The sequence below is a fragment of the Zalophus californianus genome, chromosome 3, assembly GCF_009762305.2.
Source record: "Zalophus californianus isolate mZalCal1 chromosome 3, mZalCal1.pri.v2, whole genome shotgun sequence".
Taxonomy (NCBI): domain Eukaryota; kingdom Metazoa; phylum Chordata; class Mammalia; order Carnivora; family Otariidae; genus Zalophus; species Zalophus californianus.
In genome coordinates, this window is record NC_045597.1 from 129,468,570 (window position 1) to 129,493,241 (window position 24,672).

At 35.2% G+C, this 24,672-nt stretch overlaps 1 protein-coding gene across 1 annotated transcript in view; it reads left to right on the top strand.

Moving 5' to 3' along the window:
* Positions 1-24,672, top strand: part of LOC113920611 (sodium channel protein type 2 subunit alpha) — an 84,197-nt gene that overhangs the window by 13,764 nt on the left and 45,761 nt on the right. Inside the window, 10 exon segments of the mRNA XM_035726810.1 lie at positions 629-757; positions 1,333-1,424; positions 2,296-2,568; positions 5,180-5,243; positions 6,651-6,792; positions 6,930-7,136; positions 8,542-8,829; positions 13,818-14,165; positions 17,865-17,997; positions 22,371-22,609. Coding sequence (XP_035582703.1) covers positions 629-757; positions 1,333-1,424; positions 2,296-2,568; positions 5,180-5,243; positions 6,651-6,792; positions 6,930-7,136; positions 8,542-8,829; positions 13,818-14,165; positions 17,865-17,997; positions 22,371-22,609 — 1,915 coding nt within the window.

The following is a 24,672-nucleotide window of genomic DNA, read 5'->3' on the forward strand; positions in this document are numbered from 1 at the left end:
ATGTTACACCTAGTTTGTATGTTCTTTTTCTCATGGCTATCACTTTTTTTTAAAGATGTATTTATTTATTTTAGAGAGCGGAAGAGAGTGGGAGGGGCAGAGGGAGCGAGAATCCTCAAGCAGACTTCCCACTGAGCACAGAGCCTGATGAGGGGCTCGATCTCACAACCCTGAGATCATGACCTGAGCTGAAATCAAGAGCTTAACCAACTGAGCCACCCAAAGTGCCCTAGCTATCACCTTTCTGTTTTATTAGATATTTCATGGCTCTTAATGATACATATTTTATTAAACACAATGCTTCATTAATTTGGAGGTTAATACCTATTTTCCTTAAATCAGACTGAAAGCCAGTGTATTTCAGGTAATATCATCATATAGAACCATATTATTTGGGCCTTCAAGTTAGTTAATGTAGCAAACACAGAACTTATTTACTTATAGTCAATGAGAATGTTTTTCAGAATGTAATGTTTCTTTTGCCTTAAACTCTTCCTAAGCTTACATCATAGGGAGACTAGTACAGTCCCATATGGAAGCTTCTAATTTTTGTTTAAGTTTCCTTTAAGACACGTACATGTCAATTACCTACTAGATCTTTAATGTGGACTTGGCTATTTCCTCTCAGGTACACCTTTACAGGAATTTATACTTTTGAATCACTTATAAAAATACTTGCAAGGGGCTTTTGTTTAGAAGATTTCACATTCCTGCGGGATCCATGGAATTGGTTGGATTTCACAGTCATTACATTTGCGTAAGTATCTTCATACAGTTTCCATCCTGCAATAATAAATCACTGGTGGGAGCCTATGCTGTATTTCTCCTCAGTGGCTTCCCTTGACAGATCAAGCATTTTTCTTAGTTATCATGTGAACTTAGAATACTTTTCTTCTAATCATATGATGCACTTTGGAGAAATTAGGAATCTAGTAGTAAATTGTATAACTTTGGATTCAATTAGCACTGTAAAGTAGTAAAATAAAGTTTCCCAAGTATCAAAGATGATGGTTGAAGACAATGCCATTTTTCTCTTAATTGGGAAATCTGATGGCAACGCTCATTGAAGTTGAAAAGGTCTTGATGAAAGACCAACATAGACTTAGATTTCCCTAAATTCTGAATAACTCTGATTTAATTCTACAGGTATGTAACAGAATTTGTAAACCTAGGCAATGTTTCAGCTCTTCGAACTTTCAGAGTCTTGAGAGCTTTGAAAACTATTTCTGTAATTCCAGGTAAGAAGAAACTGGTATAAGGTGGTAGGCCCCTTATATCTCCAACTGTTTCTTGTGTTTTGTTATTGTGTTGTGTGTGAACTCCCTATTACAGATATGTGACAGAGTTTGTGGACCTGGGCAATGTCTCAGCGTTGAGAACATTCAGAGTTCTCCGAGCACTGAAAACAATTTCAGTCATTCCAGGTGAGAGCTAGGTTAAACACCGAGGCTGACTTTACTGCATTGGGGCTACAATTACAACTTTTGTGCATAAGCCTTTTGCTTGTCACACTTCGCAAAGAAATATGTAAAAAAGCAAGAATCAGGACATCATATTTTGGATGGGTTTGATTCTTCGCTTTTACTTCTTGCTTTCTTTAAAACTGTTCTAAATCAGCCTTTGAGTTTAACAGGTCTTTGCATGAGGCATTTGCAGTAACAGGCTACATGGTTTGCATCCTGTAACATCAAGCTTTCCGCATAGAAGCTAAACTGTGAGGCGTTCAGACTGATGCAAATTTGGCCATTTAGGTCGAAAACTGGTGATGTTCTTATCTGCAGATGAAGGAGCAAGAGATAGCATGAGTGCTGCATGGGGCTCAGTTTTCAGATGTCTTCCTTTTTTAACCCATATTAATCTTGCAGAATTCACAAATATATTACCTCATAATCCATTGACTCCAAGATTTGTTACTACTCTATTCACATAGATTTTTCTAAAATCAGTAAGAGGTTAGGGAGTAAGACATCTGCAAATAAAAGCAAAATATTTACACAAGGTTGATGTTTAAGCATGAATAACAAAATCATTTCTTTTGCTCTAAGGGGTATTTGGAAATACACTTTTGGTTCATTTCCATTCACAGTTTTCTAACAAACATACAAGTTCTGCTTTCATTCATTTTCACCAGCTACAGGCTTTTCATGAAAATGTTATTCAATCACAAACATTAAACTAATATTGTTGGCATTCTGCATGACATCTTTATTTTCCAGGACAAGCTCATGATGTTTTTGTCGATAATGTAGCTGTTGAATAGTATGTTGACATTCCTCCCTCTGGTTTTGTTTGTAGGCCTGAAGACCATTGTGGGGGCCCTGATCCAGTCGGTGAAGAAGCTCTCTGATGTAATGATTCTGACTGTGTTCTGTCTGAGCGTGTTTGCACTAATAGGACTACAGCTGTTTATGGGCAACCTGCGGAATAAATGTTTGCAATGGCCCCCTGATAATTCTTCCTTTGAAATAAACATCACTTCCTTCTTTAATAACTCATTGGATGGGAACGGTACCACTTTCAATAGGACAGTGAGCATGTTTAACTGGGATGAATATATTGAGGATAAAAGTAAGATATACTCTTTTAACCATTAAGTTGTTTAGTCCTTTAGTTAAAAAAAATACGTATAGTGGAAATTGTCTCAATTTTAATGTGAACTAAATGACTTAACCAATTTAAGATAACACATATGATACAGAAGTCAAATGATGTTTATGACATGATAATGATATTTTACTCCTTTTTCCTTATCTATCAATCAGTATGATAAAAGTTATCATTTGAAAATGTGTTATCTTTTCCTAAACCAGTGTTGAAAGCAATACCATTTTATTTGGTATTTGGTAAGCATTGATCAGGAAGGAATTTTCAGTCGTGTAGTAAATAAATCAGTAGTTTGAACTATTCGGTGTACTATTCTGAAATGCGTTGTTAAGAAGACTGTGGAAAAATTACTTGGCCTTATTTGGTTGACTCATTATATGTATTGAGTGCATATGATATATCTGGAAATAGAGAAATCTTTCACCAAGATGGAAATCTACATTTGTGTACTCATCGGAAAGTTAAGCAACCCCAATCCAGCCATTCACTTATTGATGATGGGAAAGTGTAAACTCAAACCTAACCTCTGTTATTGTAATTTATCCTTTTGGTGTCAGTCATTGTTTTAGAGTTGTTTATCAGTATAGTTTGATTTTATTTAAGAATAGACATCAGAATAAACTTATGATGCCATATGCTTCAGTATAATTTCTTGCCATTGAAGCCAGCCTCTCTGTCATTTGGATGTTCAAGTCCCTCCCTCTGCATGTGCAATTAGCTAGCCAACTCCCATTGGTCTTTTGATTACCAATGTTCTACTGGGATACTTATTCTAAGGTATTCTTCATGGTTTTTAGAACCATATGAAATTTTATCCCTTCTCAAATTATATTCATCTTTTAAGAGTTAGTATTCTTATGAATATTTCTATAACAGAGATTAAGACGCATTGGATAGTTTTTTAAAAAATCCATTATTTATGGGGTTTCCTACTTATTAATATTAATAACAGCACAGTAACAATATTTGCACATAAATATTTTCTCTATTTCTGATTATTTCCTTCAGATAAATTTCTATTAATAGAATTTGGTTGTGGGGGGGATGTCAAAGGGTATAACCAGATTAAGGCTATGGAGATAGAGTGTCAGATTGCTCTCAAGAAAGATCATACCACTATATACTCCCTACAGAACTGGTCATCTTACTGAACTCTCCCTAATATTGACTATTACCGTATTTTAAAATCTTCTGGTAGAAAGAAAAGTGTATTGTTCCTTAATTATTATTGCAGTAGAATTTTTAAACTATGTTTATTAGTATCAATAACAAGTTATATATTTTATATAATGTGAATTATCTATGGTTTTTTTACCCATTATTTCATCAAGTGATAGTAAATTTTGGAGAATTCATATGAATTCTTTAATTTATCAAGCATGTTAACATTTTGTCCTTTTTTGGCAAATATATTTAGCTTGTTTTTCATCTTATTGCTTGTTTTTGATGCTTAAGTGGTTTTCATATTTAGGCAATATAGTCATCAAATTTGTTTTCATTTTTCTCTAAGTTTAGAAAATGCTTCTTAATTCAGAGATCATAAAAATAGTCCCTTAGATATTGTATATATAAAGGAACCACCTATATATCCTACATAAAAACACTTATATATTCTTTGTATTATATTAGTAAACTTAGTTTTTAAATTTTCAATCTTTAAAAATCTAGAAATTTTTTTTTGGCCATATATTGTGAGGTAAGGATCTAAAACTTTTTACAAAATTACAGCCCAGATTTCCCTGCATAATATATTAGGGGATTCTTTCCATATAGGCTTTAAAGTAGTCCTAAAAACAATTACAGTAATTTTTTATGGGGCATATGTATGTGTTTTAATGTTTGTGTGTTTTTGTATGTGAATATGTATGTTTATGAATGTATATTTTTTGAGATCACCTTTGCAACTTATTGAAGTTATATATAAGGTTTCCCTAAGAATAGAAATTAGATATACTTAGAAAATTATATATGTTCAAAGAAACAAGTTTATGCTCTTCCTTTGAAATACAGTAATCAAGCCAAAATCCAAAACACAACACTTATTTAGAGCATCATAGAAAGGAAAAACCTAACCCCACTTTTCACAGGAAATTAAGTTAAAACTGGTAGGAAAAAAATGTCTGAATCTATTTTGAGTCCATGCAAAAAAGTACTTATAAAGTAAAATTTTACTTGCATGGAAGCAATTTGAAGCAACAAGGCTTCCCTTTCTCTCACTTTTTGTGCCAAACAGCCTTAATTTGGCAACTCTTTTTTTGAACTATCCCAAGCAATTTGAGTGTTTATTTGCAATAAATGCTGATAAGAGAATGTTATAATAGTTCTTCCTTCCCCCAAAAAATTCTTTTTAAAACAGATTTTCTAAACGTTTGTTTAATCAAAATTTTTATATTTTGATATTTGTTTAGTATTCAGTTATCATTAAAATATTTTCATTTAGCCATATACATATTTATTACTTTATCCATTTCATTTTAGTTGAAAAAAATTATGAGGTTTATTACCTGAACACAATGGCTGAAGTGTTTTGAGGGCCTTTTTAATGATTCTTTCTATTCCTCCACTCTTTAAATAGGTCACTTTTATTTTTTGGAAGGGCAAAATGATGCTCTGCTTTGTGGCAACAGCTCAGATGCAGGGTAAGTGATGTTTCGTATTGAGTTTCAGTCCACACTGCTCCATCGGCCCAAATAACTTGCCACCTCCCACCTACCCAGCCCTCCTTCACTCCTCATTCAAAGCCCTCCATAAATTCCACTTCACGCTGATTCTCAAAATAGCTGAAATAAGTGTGGATTCTCACCTCCTTCACACACTCATATGTGGCAATTATTTTTCCATACTAGGTCACAGCTAATCTTCCAAATTAGTTCAATGGAAAATAGAGAAGCAGTACATATGTATTAGAAGATTAAGTTAATGGAATTCATAAGCATGTATTTTGTAAGTGTGATATTTTATACATGCTAATGTGGTCTCCATGGCTTCAAATGTAAGATCTCTGGAGATAATGTCGGTATCTGAGTCATGGTGAGTGTATGTCAAGCATATAAGAGCACAAGCTGGGAAGTTTACATGGATTCAAGCCTGACGCTACCGAATAACACTCCTTCCCCTTGCCTTAGTTTCCTCCAGTGATAAATGGGTATAATAATAGAGTTTCTGCGATGATTAAATGGATTAGCGAATATGTAGCTATTACAGCATTCAGTAAGTGCTTTTGATTATTATGATTGACACGTGAACTTTGTTATTAAGAAGTATTGCGCTTGGAGCTAAAGCCTGTGAAAATTCAGAGAAATAATTACCTTTCCCTGTTTGGCAAGAATTTAGAACCATAGAAGAAGTTTAGTGTTCTTCAATGGAAGATGATATTGTGGACATACCTGTAGCAAAATTTCCAATGGTAACAGACTTTTCATTTGGCTCATATGATAAATATTGTGCTGCCTTTTCCTCCAAATCCCAGTGATAAGTAGAACAGACTAATTTTAATTCCTCATCTGTACCATACTAAATGCTTTACATAGACTATCTCATTTAACACTTGTATATTTGTAAGGCAGGTTCTGTTATTAATCCTTTCTTACATATGAGGTGCCCGAAGATTAGCAAAGTTAGGAAACTTACTCAAGATTATGCATCTCGGAAGTGTCAGGCACAATACTGGGGCCAGGTTTGGCTTGATCATTAAAGTCATAACTATGAAATCTTTACTATGCAGAGACATTCCCTCCTCTCCATGTGCCGCCCTCCATCCTTCCTTCACCCCTCTTCTCTACTGCCTTACTCACACAAACACTCTGCATCTAGATATCTTCAGTGAAAATCAGTTTTTTCCCTGTAGACTTATTCTTCTGTTCATTCTACAAGTCCCAGGAGATATTAATCATGATATGATTGCTTTTATATGGAGACATGATAAATATAATGACAAGAAATCTGTTTTCCCTACTGTCATATAAAGTAGACATTGGCATCTATAAAAACAGGGAAGACACCCAGCAGACTTGCAGTACTGACTGTTTCTTTTAATCTAATTACAGCCAGTGTCCAGAAGGATACATCTGTGTGAAGGCTGGTAGAAACCCCAACTATGGATACACAAGCTTTGATACCTTTAGTTGGGCTTTCTTGTCCTTATTTCGTCTCATGACTCAAGACTTCTGGGAAAACCTTTACCAATTGGTGAGAACAGATAAAAGGATTCTGGGAAGCATGAAATACTGAAATCAAGGGAATTGCTATAAAACACTGTATTACTTGGAGTGTGAGCTTTTAGCGTCTATATAAAATTTAATAAAATATCTCTTACATTTTTACAGACACTACGTGCTGCTGGGAAAACATATATGATATTTTTTGTGCTGGTAATTTTCTTGGGCTCATTCTACCTTATAAATTTAATCCTGGCTGTGGTGGCCATGGCCTATGAGGAACAAAATCAGGCAACTCTTGAGGAAGCTGAACAGAAAGAAGCTGAATTTCAACAGATGCTTGAACAGTTAAAAAAGCAACAAGAAGAAGCTCAGGTATCGTTAGCAAGAGCATAGAGCTCTTGTGTTTGTTGATCTCAGTCTTCTGACCGCACTGGTGAGGTCGGTGACATTTACCAAGCAAAATCGGCAGTGGATAAAAGTAACATTTGAAACATGTCATATGTGTTTGGTGTTAGGAGCCGTTAGACTTTTAGATTATTATTTTATGTTGATGATTACTGTCAATGCTGATAGCATCAAAACATCGAGAATTATAATTGCTTTATTGACTTTTTTTTTTCTCCCTTGTGACTCCTCATTTACTCAGGCTCACAAAGTATTTAGACCTGTATGCCCTCAATTGAAGTATTTTCTTAATTTTCTGGGGAAGAGGAACTTGTTATAGTTCCTTCTTCATTAGTGTCAGTAGAGGTGGGAAAGGTCAGAAAACCAGAGTCAAACTGAGAAGATATTTCCTAGAATCTGGAAAAGCAAAGACCTATTTAATATTTATTTTTTATTTGAAGGGTATTTAAATGCAAGTTTACAGGTTGCATAAGAAAACCCCTGGTGTGTAAATGTAGTAAATCACTACATTCTCTGCCTCCTACCCTATAAAAAATAATTTAATTTGGATTTGATAAGACTTCAGAATAAGGCAAGAATTGCTCTAATTGTATTTGCTTGACTTAATGGCATTAACTAATATAAGTGCCTATTTTTGGCTTCTCTTGGATCTTGACTACAATTCCCATTTAATGCTGAGTATCCTAAATATTTAATAAAGGTCAGATAAAATATACTGGAGTAACAGCAACAAGATAGAATACCATACCTTTCCCAAAACTGTACTGTTATAATTTAGAAATACATTCAGATGCCACGATCTGGGATTCCTATATATATAACATATATATATTATGTAGATAATATATATATATAAAGTATATATGATCTGTGATATGTTCTTGTTGTACATTTCTTAGTGAGATACTCCACTTAAGTGAGAGACAAGTTTATCAAAATAAAATACTTGGCTGAATTAAGTTCAATAATTCAGACTGGCACTAAAAATTATTGTCAAGTGGATGTGTGATGGATCAGGTTAAAATAGGAAACCTTTAATTCTTAAATTCTTTCCTTCTTCATTAGTGGTTAAGTCATAGAAAAATTTATTATGATATTTGAATGTCTTGCTCGTATTGTTGAATAGAGAGCATAGTGAGAGGCCAGAGCCTAAAAGTTTGCATCAAAGTCACACGTATCATCTTCCATGTGTCTTTTGAATTTAATTCTTTAATTGGTTTAATGACAATGCATGGTTTTCCGAAATATGGACCGGAATGGAGAATTGTTTTTCAAGATTGTATTCATGACACTGAAGACAGATGAATTAGTAAACAGTGAGAGAGATTTTCAAGGTTTGTATGCAACTGCCATTTCCCGTCTCTGCTTCCAGGCAGCGGCTGCAGCCGCATCTGCTGAATCAAGAGAGTTCAGTGGTGCCGGCGGGATAGGAGTTTTCTCAGAGAGTTCTTCAGTAGCATCAAAGTTGAGCTCCAAGAGTGAAAAAGAGCTGAAAAACAGAAGGAAGAAAAAGAAGCAGAAAGAGCAGTCTGGAGAAGAAGAGAAGGAAGATGCGGTCCGCAAATCCGAATCAGAAGACAGCATAAGAAGAAAAGGTTTCCGTTTTTCCTTAGAAGGAAGCAGGTTGACATATGAAAAGAGGTTCTCCTCTCCACATCAGGTAAAGATATTATTAGCTTACATAAATTGCGTTTTCATAACAGACCACTTTTTTTAAAGATATGCCAGAATTGGGTAGAAATAAAACCGCCTTCTCCCTGGATGGCACAGTACTTTCAGAATTGTAATGATCCATCAAGTGTTGTGTTTATCACCTCAGAGACTTTGTGAGTTTTGCAACTTTTTGAAATCCCCAAGACAGCATTTTTAGAGCATAGACCCCACTGAGCTTGGGAAGGTTTATGGTTTTGAGGTTTTGTGGAAGACTCAAACATCTTGGGGCAATTTTCCACTTGAGAAATTATCAGCAGATGGTTCCCATCCCTTTTTAGCTACACTACTGTGCCGGGACCCAGTGACTATGGGTTTTCCGAGTGGCAGGTTCCTAGAAGTGAACAGTGTATTCTTTCAGACCATCTGTGTAGTTGTTCCCATTCACATACAAACTTCACTGGAAGAATCATTCTTCAGACACTTGTTTCAAAGGAAACTGAAGCAAAATTTTTCTAGAAGTGTAGCCAAAATTCTTAGGTGGAAATGCGCTAAGGAATATTTATGACACTAAATAAATAGTGGTGTTTGATTGCACTTGATTATCTCTCTCATGTTTAATGTGGGATTTGTGCTGAAAGAATATCCTGATTATATGGTACAGTAAATGTTCACTGGATGCCTGTGGCTTATGTACCAACACAAGCTGTTGAGACTTTGAAATTTAGGATCCTTAAATTTTGAAATTACCAAGAGAATTACCAGAAATACAGAGTTTCTGTATTTTGAATTTGTTTCTGTATTTCACTGGTAGTGAAACCTCAGTATGATTTAGTAACCATAACAATGAGAACAAGGCTGATAGCAATGATAATGGCTAACACAGAATTCACTGCAGCTTTTGGGATAGACTCATTTAAGCCCCTCACTACAGCCCTGAGTAGGTACTATGATCATCATCCCCAGTCTACAGATGTGAGAACAGGAGGGCTATATTCTTTCTCAAGTGCTTGTTTTATCCTTGGTATTCTTTTTACATTTTCATAATCAATGTTAACATTAGTATTATTTTCACTATTTATTAGGCCCAGTGAAGTTAAATAATTGCCCAGTGTCATGTAGTTATTAAGGGCTGCAGTGGTATTCAAATTTGGTATGACACTAAAACTCCTGAACTTTCCACTTTAACAGCCTGACTAGAAAGAATATTTTAAAAAACTGATAAAGAAACTTACAATTTGATTTCACTAAACAGATACATATATTTAGGGTTATACTTGCTCTTCAGACAGTTTGTAGTATATATACTCACAAAACCTCATATTTAATATGTGTAAAATTTTTATAGGTCAATTTGATTCATTCCAAGTCCAAGTAACACTATGAGATAGAATAGATTAAAGGATTACTGGGGTTGAATTTATATTTAAAATAGAATTTGTTTTTAATTCTACATTTTACACTCGTTCTTATTCATGTTGTCTCAATCATTATGATTTAATTAGTGGTGACATTAATATTAATCAATTGAATTCCTTAAAAATCAAACCCCTTTTTTACAGCATTGGTCATGTTGTAAAAGAAGGAAAGGAAGAAGGGAGGGAGGAGAGAAGGAAGGCAGGTTATTAGAGATAAAATGGCCTAAATTTGAAACTGCGGATCACCAGGTGCCCCAGCCTCTTCAATTACTTCAATTCAAATCCAATAGAACTAATTCTAAGTGAAATAGTGAAGCCTGAAAAGGTTTAAGTTCTCACCTACTTCCTTCTGCAAATTTTGCCCACAGATAAAGCATTTCCCCAGTACTGTCTTCTTTGTGACTCTGTTTCCTAGCTAGTTGGGCATGATAAGTAATGACTGATGTATACAACATGCAATATCTGGCCCAAATTGGTGTTTGTTTCTTAAGTGGTATCTGTATTTTAAAAGAGTGAGAAACTTTCCTTTTATCTGGTAAATAGATGAATAGCTAAGAAGATGGAGACGGAGAAAGAGGATGGGGAGAGAGAGAGAGGGAGGGAGGGAGAGGGGAAAGAGACAGAGAAGCCTGAGTTTGTGCTATGCCACTTTCCAAGTCCCTGGAAGTAATAAAGGAACTATTAAGGAAGGTACAGTGATGAAAGGCCCATTGTTAGATTTTTTTTGAAAGTCCAAGACCCCAGAGTATTAAAGACTATTGTTTTGTGGTGACATGATGGAAAGGCAATTGTGTTGATAACCATTTCTATTTTCATATTGAAAAAATATATATATAATGTAGGCTTTTACTGCAAGATTATAATTTTCTCAGTAGAGTAGGTAGATTGTATGAAATATTTCTTAGGCTTCAGTTTGACTTGTTAGTGTGGGAGATGGGAGAGAAGGAAGTCAAGAATACAATCTCTAATCAAGTCTCAAGACAATGTGGATATTTATCTCTTTTATTTTATTTTTTAAAAGATTTATTTATTTATTTTAGAGAGAATGAGCATGTGCAAGTGGGGGGAGGGGCAGAGGGAGAAGGAGAGAGAATCCCAAGCAGACTCTGTGCTGAGTGCAGAGCCTGATGCAGGGCTCGATCCCAGGACCCTGAGATCATGACCTGAGCCAAAACCAAGAGTCGGGCACTCAGTCTATTGGGCCACCTAGGTGTCCCTGGATATTTTATTCTGAAGATATAGTCAACCTTCTTATTCGATATGGTCAACCTTCTTAAGTTATTAGTTCACTCCCTATTTATCATAAAGCAAGAGTTTTGCTTTTTAGAGATTCATTTTTTCATGGCAGATTTTTTTGTATTGGCCATCCTTTATTTGTGGTGCAACATTTGATTGTTATGGATTTAGATAATTAATGCAAGCAGTAGAAGCTGATGTAAACAGATGGGGCACAGTCATTTTTCATACAGCTGTCTCATGTAAGCTCTGCTCTTGTATGGCATAATTCACCTTTAAACTCAGAGAAACCCTGTGTGCAATTTTATAACTTATTTCCCTCCAACCCTTGTATTGGCTCTGATTAAGTTGAATACTTGTAGTTAAAATATAAACTCTTACTTATGAACAAACAATGAATCATTGAACACTACATCAAAAACTAATGATGTAATATATGGTGATTAACATAACAATAAAAAATATATATAAACTCTTACTAAGAGTGATACGTATAGTTTCTACCTTATTTCTTATTGCCAAGCATTTCTTGCCTGCCTTTTTGAGCTGATGATAGCCAGCATGTCACAAATCCTATTACTCTCATGTTTTTATAGCTTATTCACAGTCCCTTGTGAAAAGAGAGAAAGGAGGTAAAAGAAATGGGGTAGTCTAAGAGAGACATAAAAAAAATTACTTTTTTGGAAAACAATAAAGGAAAAGAAGGAATATTACTAGTGAAGTTGGTAATAAGATGAAAAAACATGGGAACAGGAAAAGGAAAAAGGACATCTTTTGGGGGAGCAGATTGGTCTCTTTAAATGTCCTTCTTTCTGTAGATAATGAATAGGATTCCATAACATAAGATAGTTTAAAGCTTATAAATGTTTTATAGATGTTTATAGACATTATTGAGAAAAATTATTTTTTAGCCAAAAAGAAAATTAAAAGCATACTTTTGGTCAGGAAGTATAAGACATATATATAGGTACAAAATAATTTTAATTAGCTTTAAATTCTTTGGAGAAAAGAAGATCAAACCAATAACATTTAAATGATTAAATTAGTATTCTTTCTATTAATAATAATAGAAATCCAACTCCAGCCAGCTTAAATTAAAAAGAGAGAGAGAGAACTGATTAGATCAGATAAATAATATCTGTGAGTAGCTTTAGGCATGGCTGGATCCAAAGGCTCAAAACATGTTATTATGGCCAAGTATTTCTTCATATTGCAAGCCCAGGTTCCTCCAATACAGTGGCAAGATGTCACTGCAACTTCAAACTTATAGTCAATATTCTTAACAACCCCAATTGAAAATGCACCTCTTTCTCAACAATTGTAAAAGAAAAAGGTGGCTGCCAATGGACCAAGCAGTGTCCCCTGCCCATCTTTAAATGGTTTTCTATGGCCTGAGGTATGGAATGTACTCATTGGCTGGGCCTGGGTCATAGTCTTGACTGAGGATCATTTGTCAAGGATAATCAGGGTACTGTTGAAAGAAGGAATGAATATCGGACAAGCAAGTGTTTACTACAGTGAAGTTATAAAAGTAGACTAGTAATAATCAGGAAGTGATTGTGTTCAATGCTGCTATGCCTAAGAATCAAGGAAAACTACATGGTGGCAGTGACAATGTAGCCATTTAGAAATCTGTGTAATGATTGTGACCAAATACTTAGTGAAAACCAGGCTTTTGTGAATATGGTACTTTTCAGATTTCTTGAGAGACAGAAGAGTGAAAATCAGGGAATGAATCATACAGTTCTCTCAGCTTGATTTATTTAATTTATTCGTGAAGACATTATAAAATATGCAAAGGGAAGGGGAGAAGCTGCTCGTTGTACTGTAATTAAACAGACCTACTAGCAAGATTGATTTTATTTTCTTCTGTGGTGAGATCTGCATCAGGGTGTGGTCACTAGTTAGCTCTTACTGGCTATATTTTTGGCATCAAAGGTTCTAAATGTAAGTGTGTGTTTAGTTGCTTTCCAATGGCATGTTAAATGAGATTAGCTTCTAGAATAGGGTCTAGCAAAAAATTTTGTTTTAGGTGCCAATAATGGGGCAAAATAATATTGAGGGGTACTTGCGACTATCTTAAGGCATGTGTAAAATAGAAGAAAATAACAGAAAATAAAAAATGAAGGAAGGGAGAAAAAGGGAAAGCAAACCAGATGAGGTGAACCTGGTGGAGAGTGCCAGAACATCAGCAGTTACCACAGGAGCCCATGGTTCCAACTTGTCCCATGACTTATCCTCAGGTAAGTCAACAAATCTGAAACAAGTCAAGTCTCATATGTTTGGGGATGACTGTTCTTAATTCTGTTCCTCTGTGTTTTGTTTGTTTTCTTATTATTCATAGTCTTTACTGAGCATCCGTGGCTCCCTTTTCTCTCCAAGACGCAACAGTAGGGCGAGTCTTTTCAGTTTCAGAGGTCGAACAAAGGATATTGGCTCTGAGAATGACTTTGCCGATGATGAGCACAGCACCTTTGAAGACAATGACAGCCGGAGAGACTCTCTATTTGTGCCACACAGACACGGAGAGCGACGTCACAGCAACGTCAGCCAGGCTAGCCGCGCCTCCAGGGTACTCCCCATTCTGCCCGTGAATGGAAAGATGCACAGTGCGGTGGATTGTAATGGAGTAGTCTCGCTGGTCGGGGGCCCTTCTGCCCTCACATCTCCCGCCGGACAGCTCCTTCCCGAGGTGAGGCCAGTGAAAACTGCCGCTGCTGGGAAGGGACGTGTGGCTGGGGCAGGCAGAAGTGTTTTTGATTTCCATATCCAGGAATTTTGTTAAGTCTTTTGTTGGGGTTGGTTCAGTCCAGCTGTGAACTCACTTTGTCAAGTTGTTTTATTTAGATGTTTCTGCAAATAAATTAAAAATATAGGTTGGCTCTCACAGAATCTAATTGGAAGTATTCATCATTTTTGGGAAGAAGAAAAGGATATCCTTAATGGCCTAGGGGTATGAAACTTGCCAAAAAGCACAGCAACAATTAATCAAACATAATATTTAATTAATATAATCAAATGAAATGCAAGAAATGATATAAATATTCAACTTAAGGATCTTATTAGCACTGTTACATTAAAAGGAGAATTTGATACTTCTTCTTGAAGTAGATACTATTACTAAAGACATGTAAATCCTGTGATGCAACATTCTTTTTCTTTGCAGGTCAGAGTGCTGTAACATTTTTAGCACCCACTCAAATGACCCCAGCCATTGTACCTTTGTGTGGTAAAGAAGTCACTCAAAGTACCTGGTAGGGTCAAGTATTGCAATTTTTAGAGCAGATTTCAATTTTTGTATTACTATCATGATTTATTTTTGTAAACAAAGAGGCTCTAAATCAAGCATATAAAAAAGAGTTTCAACTGAATAGCAGACACTTACAGGGATATATTATTGACATTTTCCTTTGTAAACATAAGGTCTTTTTAACTTTGGTATTAAATAATACAGGAGCTTCTTACCTCTTCCCTGGGTTATAGAAATAGCCATTGATCACTTTTTTCCATGGCGTCTCCCCACCACTTTCTCCCAAAGAAATGTCCAAGTACCTGGAGTTAGATAAAACTGTGAGAAAAGTAGAACTTTGTAGTGAAGGAACTAGGAAGAATGCAGAAGGAATATCAACTTCTCTGTTAAAATAATCGTGGCTGACTATGTACCAGGCACTGCCCAGAACACTTTACATGTGTTAGTTCATTAAGTTCTCACAACAACCCTTTATGATAGGTACTAATAATTACCCCCATTTTAAAGAGGAGGAAACTGAGGCCTGTGCATGGTGGAACTAAGATTTGACCCCAGGTGTGCTAGCTACTATCCCTACATTCTATCCATACTATAATACTGCCTTCCATTGATTTTTTTTTTTAACTTTCTAAAATGGAAAGTAAGAAATGGCTAAGGAAGCAAACATTTTCATTTTAACCCAGTATTTCTTAAAATATACTTCATCCTCAAACTACTTACATCAGAATTCCCTGGGAAGCTTCTTAAAAATGGAGATTCCTCATTTTCCTCTCCCCCAACCCCTGGCAACCACCATTTTGCTCTCTACTTCTGTGAGCTTGATGGCCAAAGGGTACAACATTTCCATTAAGCAAGATAAATAAGTTCTGGAGATTTATATAGCATAATGCCTATAGCTAACAATACTGCATTGTATCCTTAAAATTTGCTAAGATGGCAGATGTTATGTTAAGCATTCTCATCACAAATCATAACAGCAATAACCAGAACAAGAAAGGGGATGGGAGGAAACTTTGGAAGGTGATGGAGATGTTTGTGGCCTTGATAGTGGTGATAGTTCACAAGTGTACACTCACTGAATTATGTATATTAAATATATACAGCTTTTTACATGTCAGTCATTCCTCAATAAAGTGGTTTAAAGAAGAAAAAAATAGAGATTCCTGGGCCAATCAAGACTTACTCAGACCAAAAGACTGAAGGGAACGAAGTCTGGGAAATTCCTTCCTTGATGATTCTTACACATAATAAAGTATGAGCATCACTGATCCTGAGAAATGTTAATTGAACAAACAAAAACAAATCCACAACTTCTTTGCATAAATACAAGGAGTATCTCAGACAATAGAATTTATCAGTAATTACCATAAAACTCCTGCCCTATCCGAGAGGGTAAGATACATCTCTGAAGGCAAATGGGAGCCCATTTGAAGCAAAGCTTAGTGAGATCCTTTTATTTCCCACTCCATCGTGTTCGTTCTGCAATCAGGCGGGAGCTCAGAGGCAGGGCACTGAGCCAAAGGTGCAGACAAAGGAGTAGGTTTTGAGACACTGCAGAGGGGGAAATGAGAATAGAAAATAAACTGCTGAAGGCAAATGATACCTACCAAAGTCCACAGTATCCTCGACATGTAAATTCAATAGAAGCAATTTAACTTAAGAATTTCCTCAGTAATATCATTAGAGGATCAGAAATCTTTTTTTTTTTTTTAGATTTTATTTATTTATTTGACAGAGAGAGACACAGCGAGAGAGGGAACACAAGCAGGGGGAGTGGGAGAGGGAGAAGCAGGCTTCCCGCCGAGCAGGGAGCCCGATGTGGGGCTCGATCCCAGGACCCTGGGATCATGACCTGAGCTGAAGGCAGACGCTTAACGACTGAGCCACCCAGGCACCCCTAGAGGATCAGAAATCTATCCTTAAAGATGAGACAGATCTAGGTTTGCACATATAGTTCTGTATAAGGCAGAAGAGACTAGATGACCTTTAAATGACCCTATTTCTTTTCTTAAAACTTTGCCTCTCTGACCAGGCCAAATATTTTAATTTCTGAGAAACAACATTTTGATTGGAAGGGCTTTAGCTTCAACAGGGAGGGGTTATTTTTTTTCTCATTAATTTTGCTTCTCTTCTACCATAAAATTAATTTTAGAGTGACCTATATGGGTATATATCACCATTAAATCATATCAACTGAGTGGAAACTTTGCTTTTGAATATGTCTGCATTGGAAGTATGCAGGTTAATAAAATAATGTTAATTACTCATTCTACAATAAAGTCAAAGTAGATGAACAGGACTCATATTACTCTTTTAGAAATAGGGAGGATCCTCAGAGAACTAAAAATGACTTCTTATTTATTATTAGCACTCAGATCTGCATTTGAAATGCCTGAGTTTTGCCCTTTCTTCCTGTGATAATTAACTTCCTTGTTTGATCTCTTAAAGTAGGAATAAATTTCTGCCCATGTTAAATCTTGGTGAGTTTATTTTGGAATAGAAAAATATCAAATCATTTTATCATGGTTAAAAATCAAAGTTCCCCAAATTGGTGTTATTGACTTAGAGTTTCAGCACCAAGGATGTTTGTTTTGTGGATTTGTTTTGTAAATGTAAGACAGTTATAAATTAGTTCTAATATTTGCTTTTATTATTAAGGATGGATGTTAGGAAATGTTACCTATTTATAATGAACAAAAGCATTTTACAAGTTGAATTCACATTTTAGGGGAACTGTTACTAATACATCTTAGGGAAACCTTAAAAATTCTTTCCATACATTAAACTGAATATGTGTCTATAAAGATCTAATAACTCAACCTGAGAGTAAATCAAGGAACAATGAGTTTCAATCTGAAGTTCTAAGTAGGATTGGTTGAAATACTAAAAGTTTATCTATGCAATGGTAGGCATGATCCCTCCAGCCAAAACTCCACCCTCTTGATAGCAAACCCAAAAATCACTGAAGGCTGAGAATCTGATGGGCTTTCAAACACTTCCCAAGAATGCTGATTTCAGCAATATCTTAATGAGCTGTTCTCATCTGGCAGACATTTAGTTAAGTAGTACCTGTTATAGGAACACTTTGGGGTTTGCTACCCTTAAGAATAATAGTTATTTTATCTAAAATTTTATTTTTAGGGCACAACTACTGAAACAGAACTAAGAAAGAGACGGTCCAGTTCTTATCATGTTTCCATGGATTTGCTGGAAGATCCTACAGCAAGGCAGAGAGCAATGAGTCTAGCCAGTATTTTGACCAACACCATGGAAGGTATGTCAAAAGTCTTACAGCAGAGCTACTTGGTGGTGCTTCGGTAATGATGAAAAAAAAAATACGTCCATAAATTCAGAGAGAATTCTTCCTGACTTTGTATCACATCAGCATTATGTCTTTTACCAGATAAAAATAAAATCCACATACAACACATAGATTCTACTATCTCATACAGATTTTTACATTTACCCTCCAGGAAGCTACTGCAAATTCAAGATATATTGGAATACTGCTTTTGCAGATTAAATTCTAAACTGTTGAAGCTTGTTGTGTGCATGACAATGAAAGGAGTGTAATGATAAATGTTTATTTTCATAATGATGCTAACCCATTTGAATTGTATTAACTGCTTGAGACAAAAGTTATAAAGTCCTTTGATTTAACCAGAAATATAAATGAAAAATGTGGATTAGGGTTTGATATTAACCTTTGAAGCAAATTTTTCAAAATTTTGTAGAACTACTTTTGCCTCTTTTTGACCAGAGTTTTACAATATATCAGCTCTTTCCTTAGTTGCAGATTGCATATCTGAGTAGTTAACATATTTGTTTAGCGGTCTGGATCTTATAATGCCAAAATAAGGACTTTGGGGACAGCTTGATCTGTGATCGATTCTTGGTTCTGCTACATGATAAATGTGTTAATTTACGACTCCAAACTTCAGGTTTTTTTATTAGTAAAATGCAGATAATGAGGTCTAGGCATCAGGTTGTTGTAAGAATTGAGACATCATGTATAAAACACCTATGTATCTGGAATGTAGAAGGCAGTCAGTAAATATTATCATTATTGTCGTTCTACTTTCATTGTTTTTACTACACTTTTGTGTCTTTCCACACTAAGTGAATTTAAATGTGAACTATCAACTTCAACTACTTGAAAAATACTTTCATATAAAATATATTCTATGCTCCTTCCTTGCCCTCCATCTCTCTTCTCTCCCTTCTCTTTTAGAGCCCCCTCTTTCTGCCCTCTCCCAGGTTGTGTGTGTGTGTGTGTGTAGATGTGTCAAAGGGAAAAGAAAGATGGTGAATGAGAGAGCATGCATGGGCACTTGCCTTTCTTATTGTTAGTTATAGTTTCTCTTGGCATTGGCTGGATTCTTGGAATAATTCTTTTCCAGGCTGAATGCAAAGATTTTTTGATACTAATACAAGTACCAAAAGCCTAAAATTCACAGCCAGAAAAAACCCACAGTGTAGATGGCTGAATATATATCACAGCCATGTCAATATTACAAGACCCAATTTTCATAATATCTTAATGCAGTATCAGAAATCTTCTTCCTGATTTCTATGGAATATTAAACTCAGTACGTTCTTCCCCAACCTCGCCTGCATTAGCTTGCACTCCCTCTTCTCCCCCAGCTGCCAGTAGCTTGCTCCTCCCTGTCCCTCCAGGTAAATCTTTTGAAGATTCTCTGGTCTTCTGCTCCTTGCCATAGCAAAACCACTGAGAGGAAGCTGCCAGTGGTTCTGCTACCGATGTCAGCAGCATGTCTGCTCCCTAAAGCAAGAAGTAGAGAAGGAGACAGGGTAAGTCTAAATCAACAGTCCTAACTTTGCACTTCTGATACCATTAAGTTTGAGCTAACGTAAGAAATTACTTGAAAAACATCAATCCACCACAAGACTGGACTTGTCCACTAATTAAGATAGAGTTCAAAATGAGTGTATCCACATGGCTCTCCACTGAAATGTGTCTCAGTGGAGTTGCCTAGGATATCCTAGAAATACATATAATTTAGGAAGCAGAAGACTGAGTGTTTGGCTTAATACCTGCAGAGCTTTTTGACTTTATACTTTTGTGAGGGACAATGGCAACATTTTCATTCTGTTTTTCATTGGTTATATAGAATATAAACCTTTTCTTTATTCAATTGTATCTAAAAATTTTGAATGTGACATTGATTTAGGTTGGTTGTTAACAATACTTCACATACACATGCATATATTAGAGCTGTCTTAGATAGTCCTTCCTTTTTTTGGTCCTGCTAACAGTGGAAAGCTTTCTTAAGTTGACATAATTTGTTTATTTGGGGATCCTTTCTTCTAAGTCTAATCATGGTTCATGGTTCAGTTTACTTCCCCCCGACACCTCTCTTTTTTTTTTTTTTTTTTTTTTAAACCAGGCTTGTTGATCCAGCTGGCTGGCATCTTTTGTTTTCCTTCTTTTGAACTGCAGTCAAGTCTCCATTGTCCAGGGTAATGAATAGCCTCCTACTTAATGAAACTGTAGGAGATGAGCAAAAATGAATTGTTTGTTTTTCAAGTTTTCAATGCAAAAACCATATATAAATGTTTCCTGGTCACATCCTTGGGAAGGATAGTGGGAGGGTAAATTATAAACACCTGAGGAATTGAGGAGAACCAGCAAAATATCTAAACTTGGATGTAAGTGAATCTCAGTGCGGATAATCCACACAGGAATAATGGAAAGATGGCTGTTGTTCTTTCCTGAGTGCTTTGTTTTGTTTTAAAATGTAAGATTCTTCTCTCTCTCCCTCTTTTTCTCTCTCTCTTTCTTTCATTCTCTCTCTCTGGCATGAATAATTGAATGATTTTATTTTAGAACTAAAACAATTTTGATCCACTTTTTCCTGGTGTCAAGATGAGCAACACTGGCTGAATTTTCCCCTTTGAACTTTTCTCTGGTTTGTTTTTTTTCTACACAATTCCTGTTTGCTTCTCTTTACCTGCTAAATGACAAGTAGCATTAAAAAAAATACTTATTCTGACTGTACACAGGCCAAGAGTTATTATTTTATTTCTCTTTTGTTAGTTACTATAAATGATATCTTTTTATCTTCAGTATAAACAGGACATTGTTTAGGAGTCTTAAAAGCATCTATGCAGTAACTGGTTATAGATATTATATTTTTCCTCTGATTTGCACCTCAACTATTCTTTATTATTTACAAAATTACATATTAAGAAAAAGAGAAATAAACTGTGTACTTGAAGAATTTTAGTATCTAAAGAGACAATTGAAGAATCTACCTACCCTGATGGATTTCTGTTAAAAATAATCAGGAAATTAATTTACTTTAGGGAAGTAGCGAACTTACAGCATTAGTTAGTAGTGAATGTTTATCAGCAAAGCAAAAAATCATTAACTATGGTTGTGTTTATGCATTCAATATGCTGTTTTCTCACCCACAAAGTTTATCTTCTAGTGAATTGTATCTGGTTTGAAGGGATACTCCAGTTGCTACAGTAGTAATACTAAGGTAACTGACCAGAGTCAAATATACCATGAACGAAAAAAGAATCTTTCCCTTTATATTAGTTCTAAGAAGTGGTGATCTCGTATTTGGCAGAGCAGATAATCAGGTGTGAAGTAATGATATGGGCAGAAAACCAGTTCTGCATTCTTTTTCCACTCAAGAGTTGATTAGAAGATCATCTTACCAAAGAAAATAATAGTTTCCCACTTCTTATTTTCTAAAATTCTTTGCCAGTATTTACCAAGTTTCAGGATTTTGAGTATCACCTTAAAGAGCTATGCAAGGCTGTCTTCTTTCTCCTGTTATTCAGTTGAAATGTTTCTTGAAATCATTGTACTTTTTTCTTAAATAAATGTATTATGATATGAAATTTTATATCATAGGTTTGGTATGATAGTTATACACTTTAATACATTAAAATAAATTCACACCATGAAAATTTATGAATTCTACATATGTCCCACCTAAAATCCTCTTATGTTTTACCATTAGCGCATAAGTCTCAATTGAAACATTGATTTATGCTAACAGTGAGTATCCCGGTTTCTTAATATGCATATTTTCTCTTCTTTTATGCGCTCTAGTTAAATAAAGAAACTTAGAGAAAAAGAATCTTACTGAATTTAATATGCAAGCCTATATCTAAAAAAGCTTAACTGGAAACTTTTTGACTAAGACTGGTGACGCTGACCAAACTATTAAAAGACCCAAAATACATATCTAATCCAAGAAACTGAGATTCAACCTGACTGATAAAAGTTTTAGGACATCTCCTGAGAAAGGAGTTCTTTGATTAAATATATATGCATCTGGCTCTATCTGGAGCATGGATGAGCTTAACCCAAGTCCTCCCCATTAGTTTCAAATACACTTGAAGATAATTTTTGAACAGTTTAATATTGCAGATAGAATCTGCGAAACTATGTGTAGCCCAAATAGATTTGGAAAGTTTGCTTGCCTTTCTGTGCCCATGTTTTTATGACAGCTAACCCATGTTAGGTCTTTTCCTGTTCCACCATCAGATTAACCCATTAATACCTTTTGACAACTTTAGATTTCTAAAAAAATCACTTTCAATTTAAACCAAATGCTGCCTAATAGAAAGTAAGCAGTTTTCATGAGTATTCTAACTTTTTTCTTCCAGAACTTGAAGAATCCAGACAGAAATGCCCACCCTGCTGGTACAAATTTGCTAACATGTGTTTGATATGGGACTGTTGTAAACCATGGTTAAAGGTGAAACATCTCGTCAACCTGGTTGTGATGGACCCGTTTGTTGATCTGGCCATCACCATCTGCATTGTCTTAAATACACTCTTTATGGCCATGGAGCACTATCCTATGACAGAGCAATTCAGCAGTGTGCTGTCAGTCGGGAACCTGGTAAGACTCACTTGAGGGTCCTTTTCCCCTTGAAAGAGTTCATGATTGCCTTAATGAATTTCATATGTCACCTTCAAGTTAAATGTGTATTAATTGGCCATGTACACCTGGACAGCAAAAGCTAACATCCCTTTTTTTATAACAAAAATATATTGCTGCAGTTAAGCAGTGCAAAAGAGAGAAAGATTTTACGTACAATTTGATTAGGAATTAAATTTGATTAGAAAGATGATTATGAATTATAGAGGACATTTGTCTATGGTAACAAGATTGTGATGTGTTTCTGAGGTAATTAGAATAAATTCTTAATGACATGACCACATTTGTCAAATTATAAAATATGCCAAGTCAGATAATTTTGGAAATATCATTTATAAACACTGAAGATGGAATCTTTGGGGAGGAAATAGCACAGAGAGATAATTATTTCTGTTTGAATATCTCCTATAAATTTAGGAATTTGTAATGATAAATTTTTGCATACATTTTCACTTAAAAATCTGTATTAACATTCATTGGATATATGGTAGAGTGACAGAAAGGAAAGTGAAGAGATCTTATACAGAGAAACAAAAACTCAGGCAACAAAAATATACTGATACTGATGTAAGAGGCTTAAGTTTTCGTGCACCTTCCGACTTGAGAAATGAAATTTACATGAGCTCCCTCTCTCTAGGTTCCCATAAATTCAGTCCTAAGGCAGATACTATGATTGTCTGTATTTTACAATTGGGGAAACTGTACCCATAAGAAATTGACAGAGCAATGGAAAATCTGAATACTATATGAGACTCTGAAAGCTATTTCAGAGAATATCATAAACTGTAGTCGGAAATCACAGAATTGTGGGATAGGAAAGAATAATAACATTACCTGGTCCAAATTTTCACCTATATGGGAACCACTTCAATATTATCTCTAAAAAATGAGCAAGGGGTGGAAGAAAGCTTAGTGGAGGTGGGTATTAAGAAACAACTCAAATGGACATGAGCAAAAATAAAGAGAATTCATTGCCTCAAGTAGCTAACACCCATTTGGGCATAGCTCCAGGTTTTAACCTGTATAGATTCTGTTTCTCAAGCAATGTCACTTGGGAGTCATTTTCTGACCCTACTTCTTCCCAATATGTTTCCTTTGTCTCTGGCTGGGTATTCTATTGGTGACAACATCCCACCAACTTTTATCCTACCAGCATAGATTCCTGAGCAGAAGGATTGCGCTTCCTAACTAGTTGCTTAACAAAGGTCTAAGAATTCATGATTATTGGCCTGGTTTGAGTAACATGACCATTTCTAAGCCAGTCAGTTACTCTGGTTCTAGAATTAGAATGCCCTATTTGGCCAAACCAGAACCATTTCTTATCACTGAAGACAGAGTAAATGAGTAGAATTAATAAAGAAAAAAAAAATCAGTTCTGCCATTTCTAGATGAAGAGAGAGTAGATGCTGGAAAGACAAAAACAACAAATGGACAATTTAAACTGGGACTTGTCTTATGTGTTAAGGAAGGCAAGGTTTGATTTGAGGTGAATCATGGAATAGTAGAAAATATATGCACAGGATATACACATTCTTGTCAAGTGCATATGAAATAGTCCCCACGATAAGCTGTATGTGAGGTTATAAAACAGGCCTCAATAAACTCAAAAAGATTGAAATCATACAATGTACTTTTCTGACAAAAATGGAATGAAATTAGAACTCAATAACAAATAAATTTGGAACATTTACAAACATGTGGAAATTAAAAAACTTCTAAATACAATGGGTTAAAGAAGAAATCACAAGAGAGATTTCTTAGAAATACTTTGAAATGAATGAAAATGAAAACTCACCAAACTGAAACTTATGAAGTGCAGTTGACAACATGATTAAGCTGAACCTTTCATGTAAGAAAATAAAAATGACAATATTAATTTTATGGTCTTACTTCATGTACTCCTCATCACTTAATAAACCTTAAATATAGTAAACAATTAAATATTGATTTGAGTACAAACCATTTGAGGTTACTGATTTGCTGGACCTAAACCAATTTTTAAAATTTGTAATTTAACTGTGGTT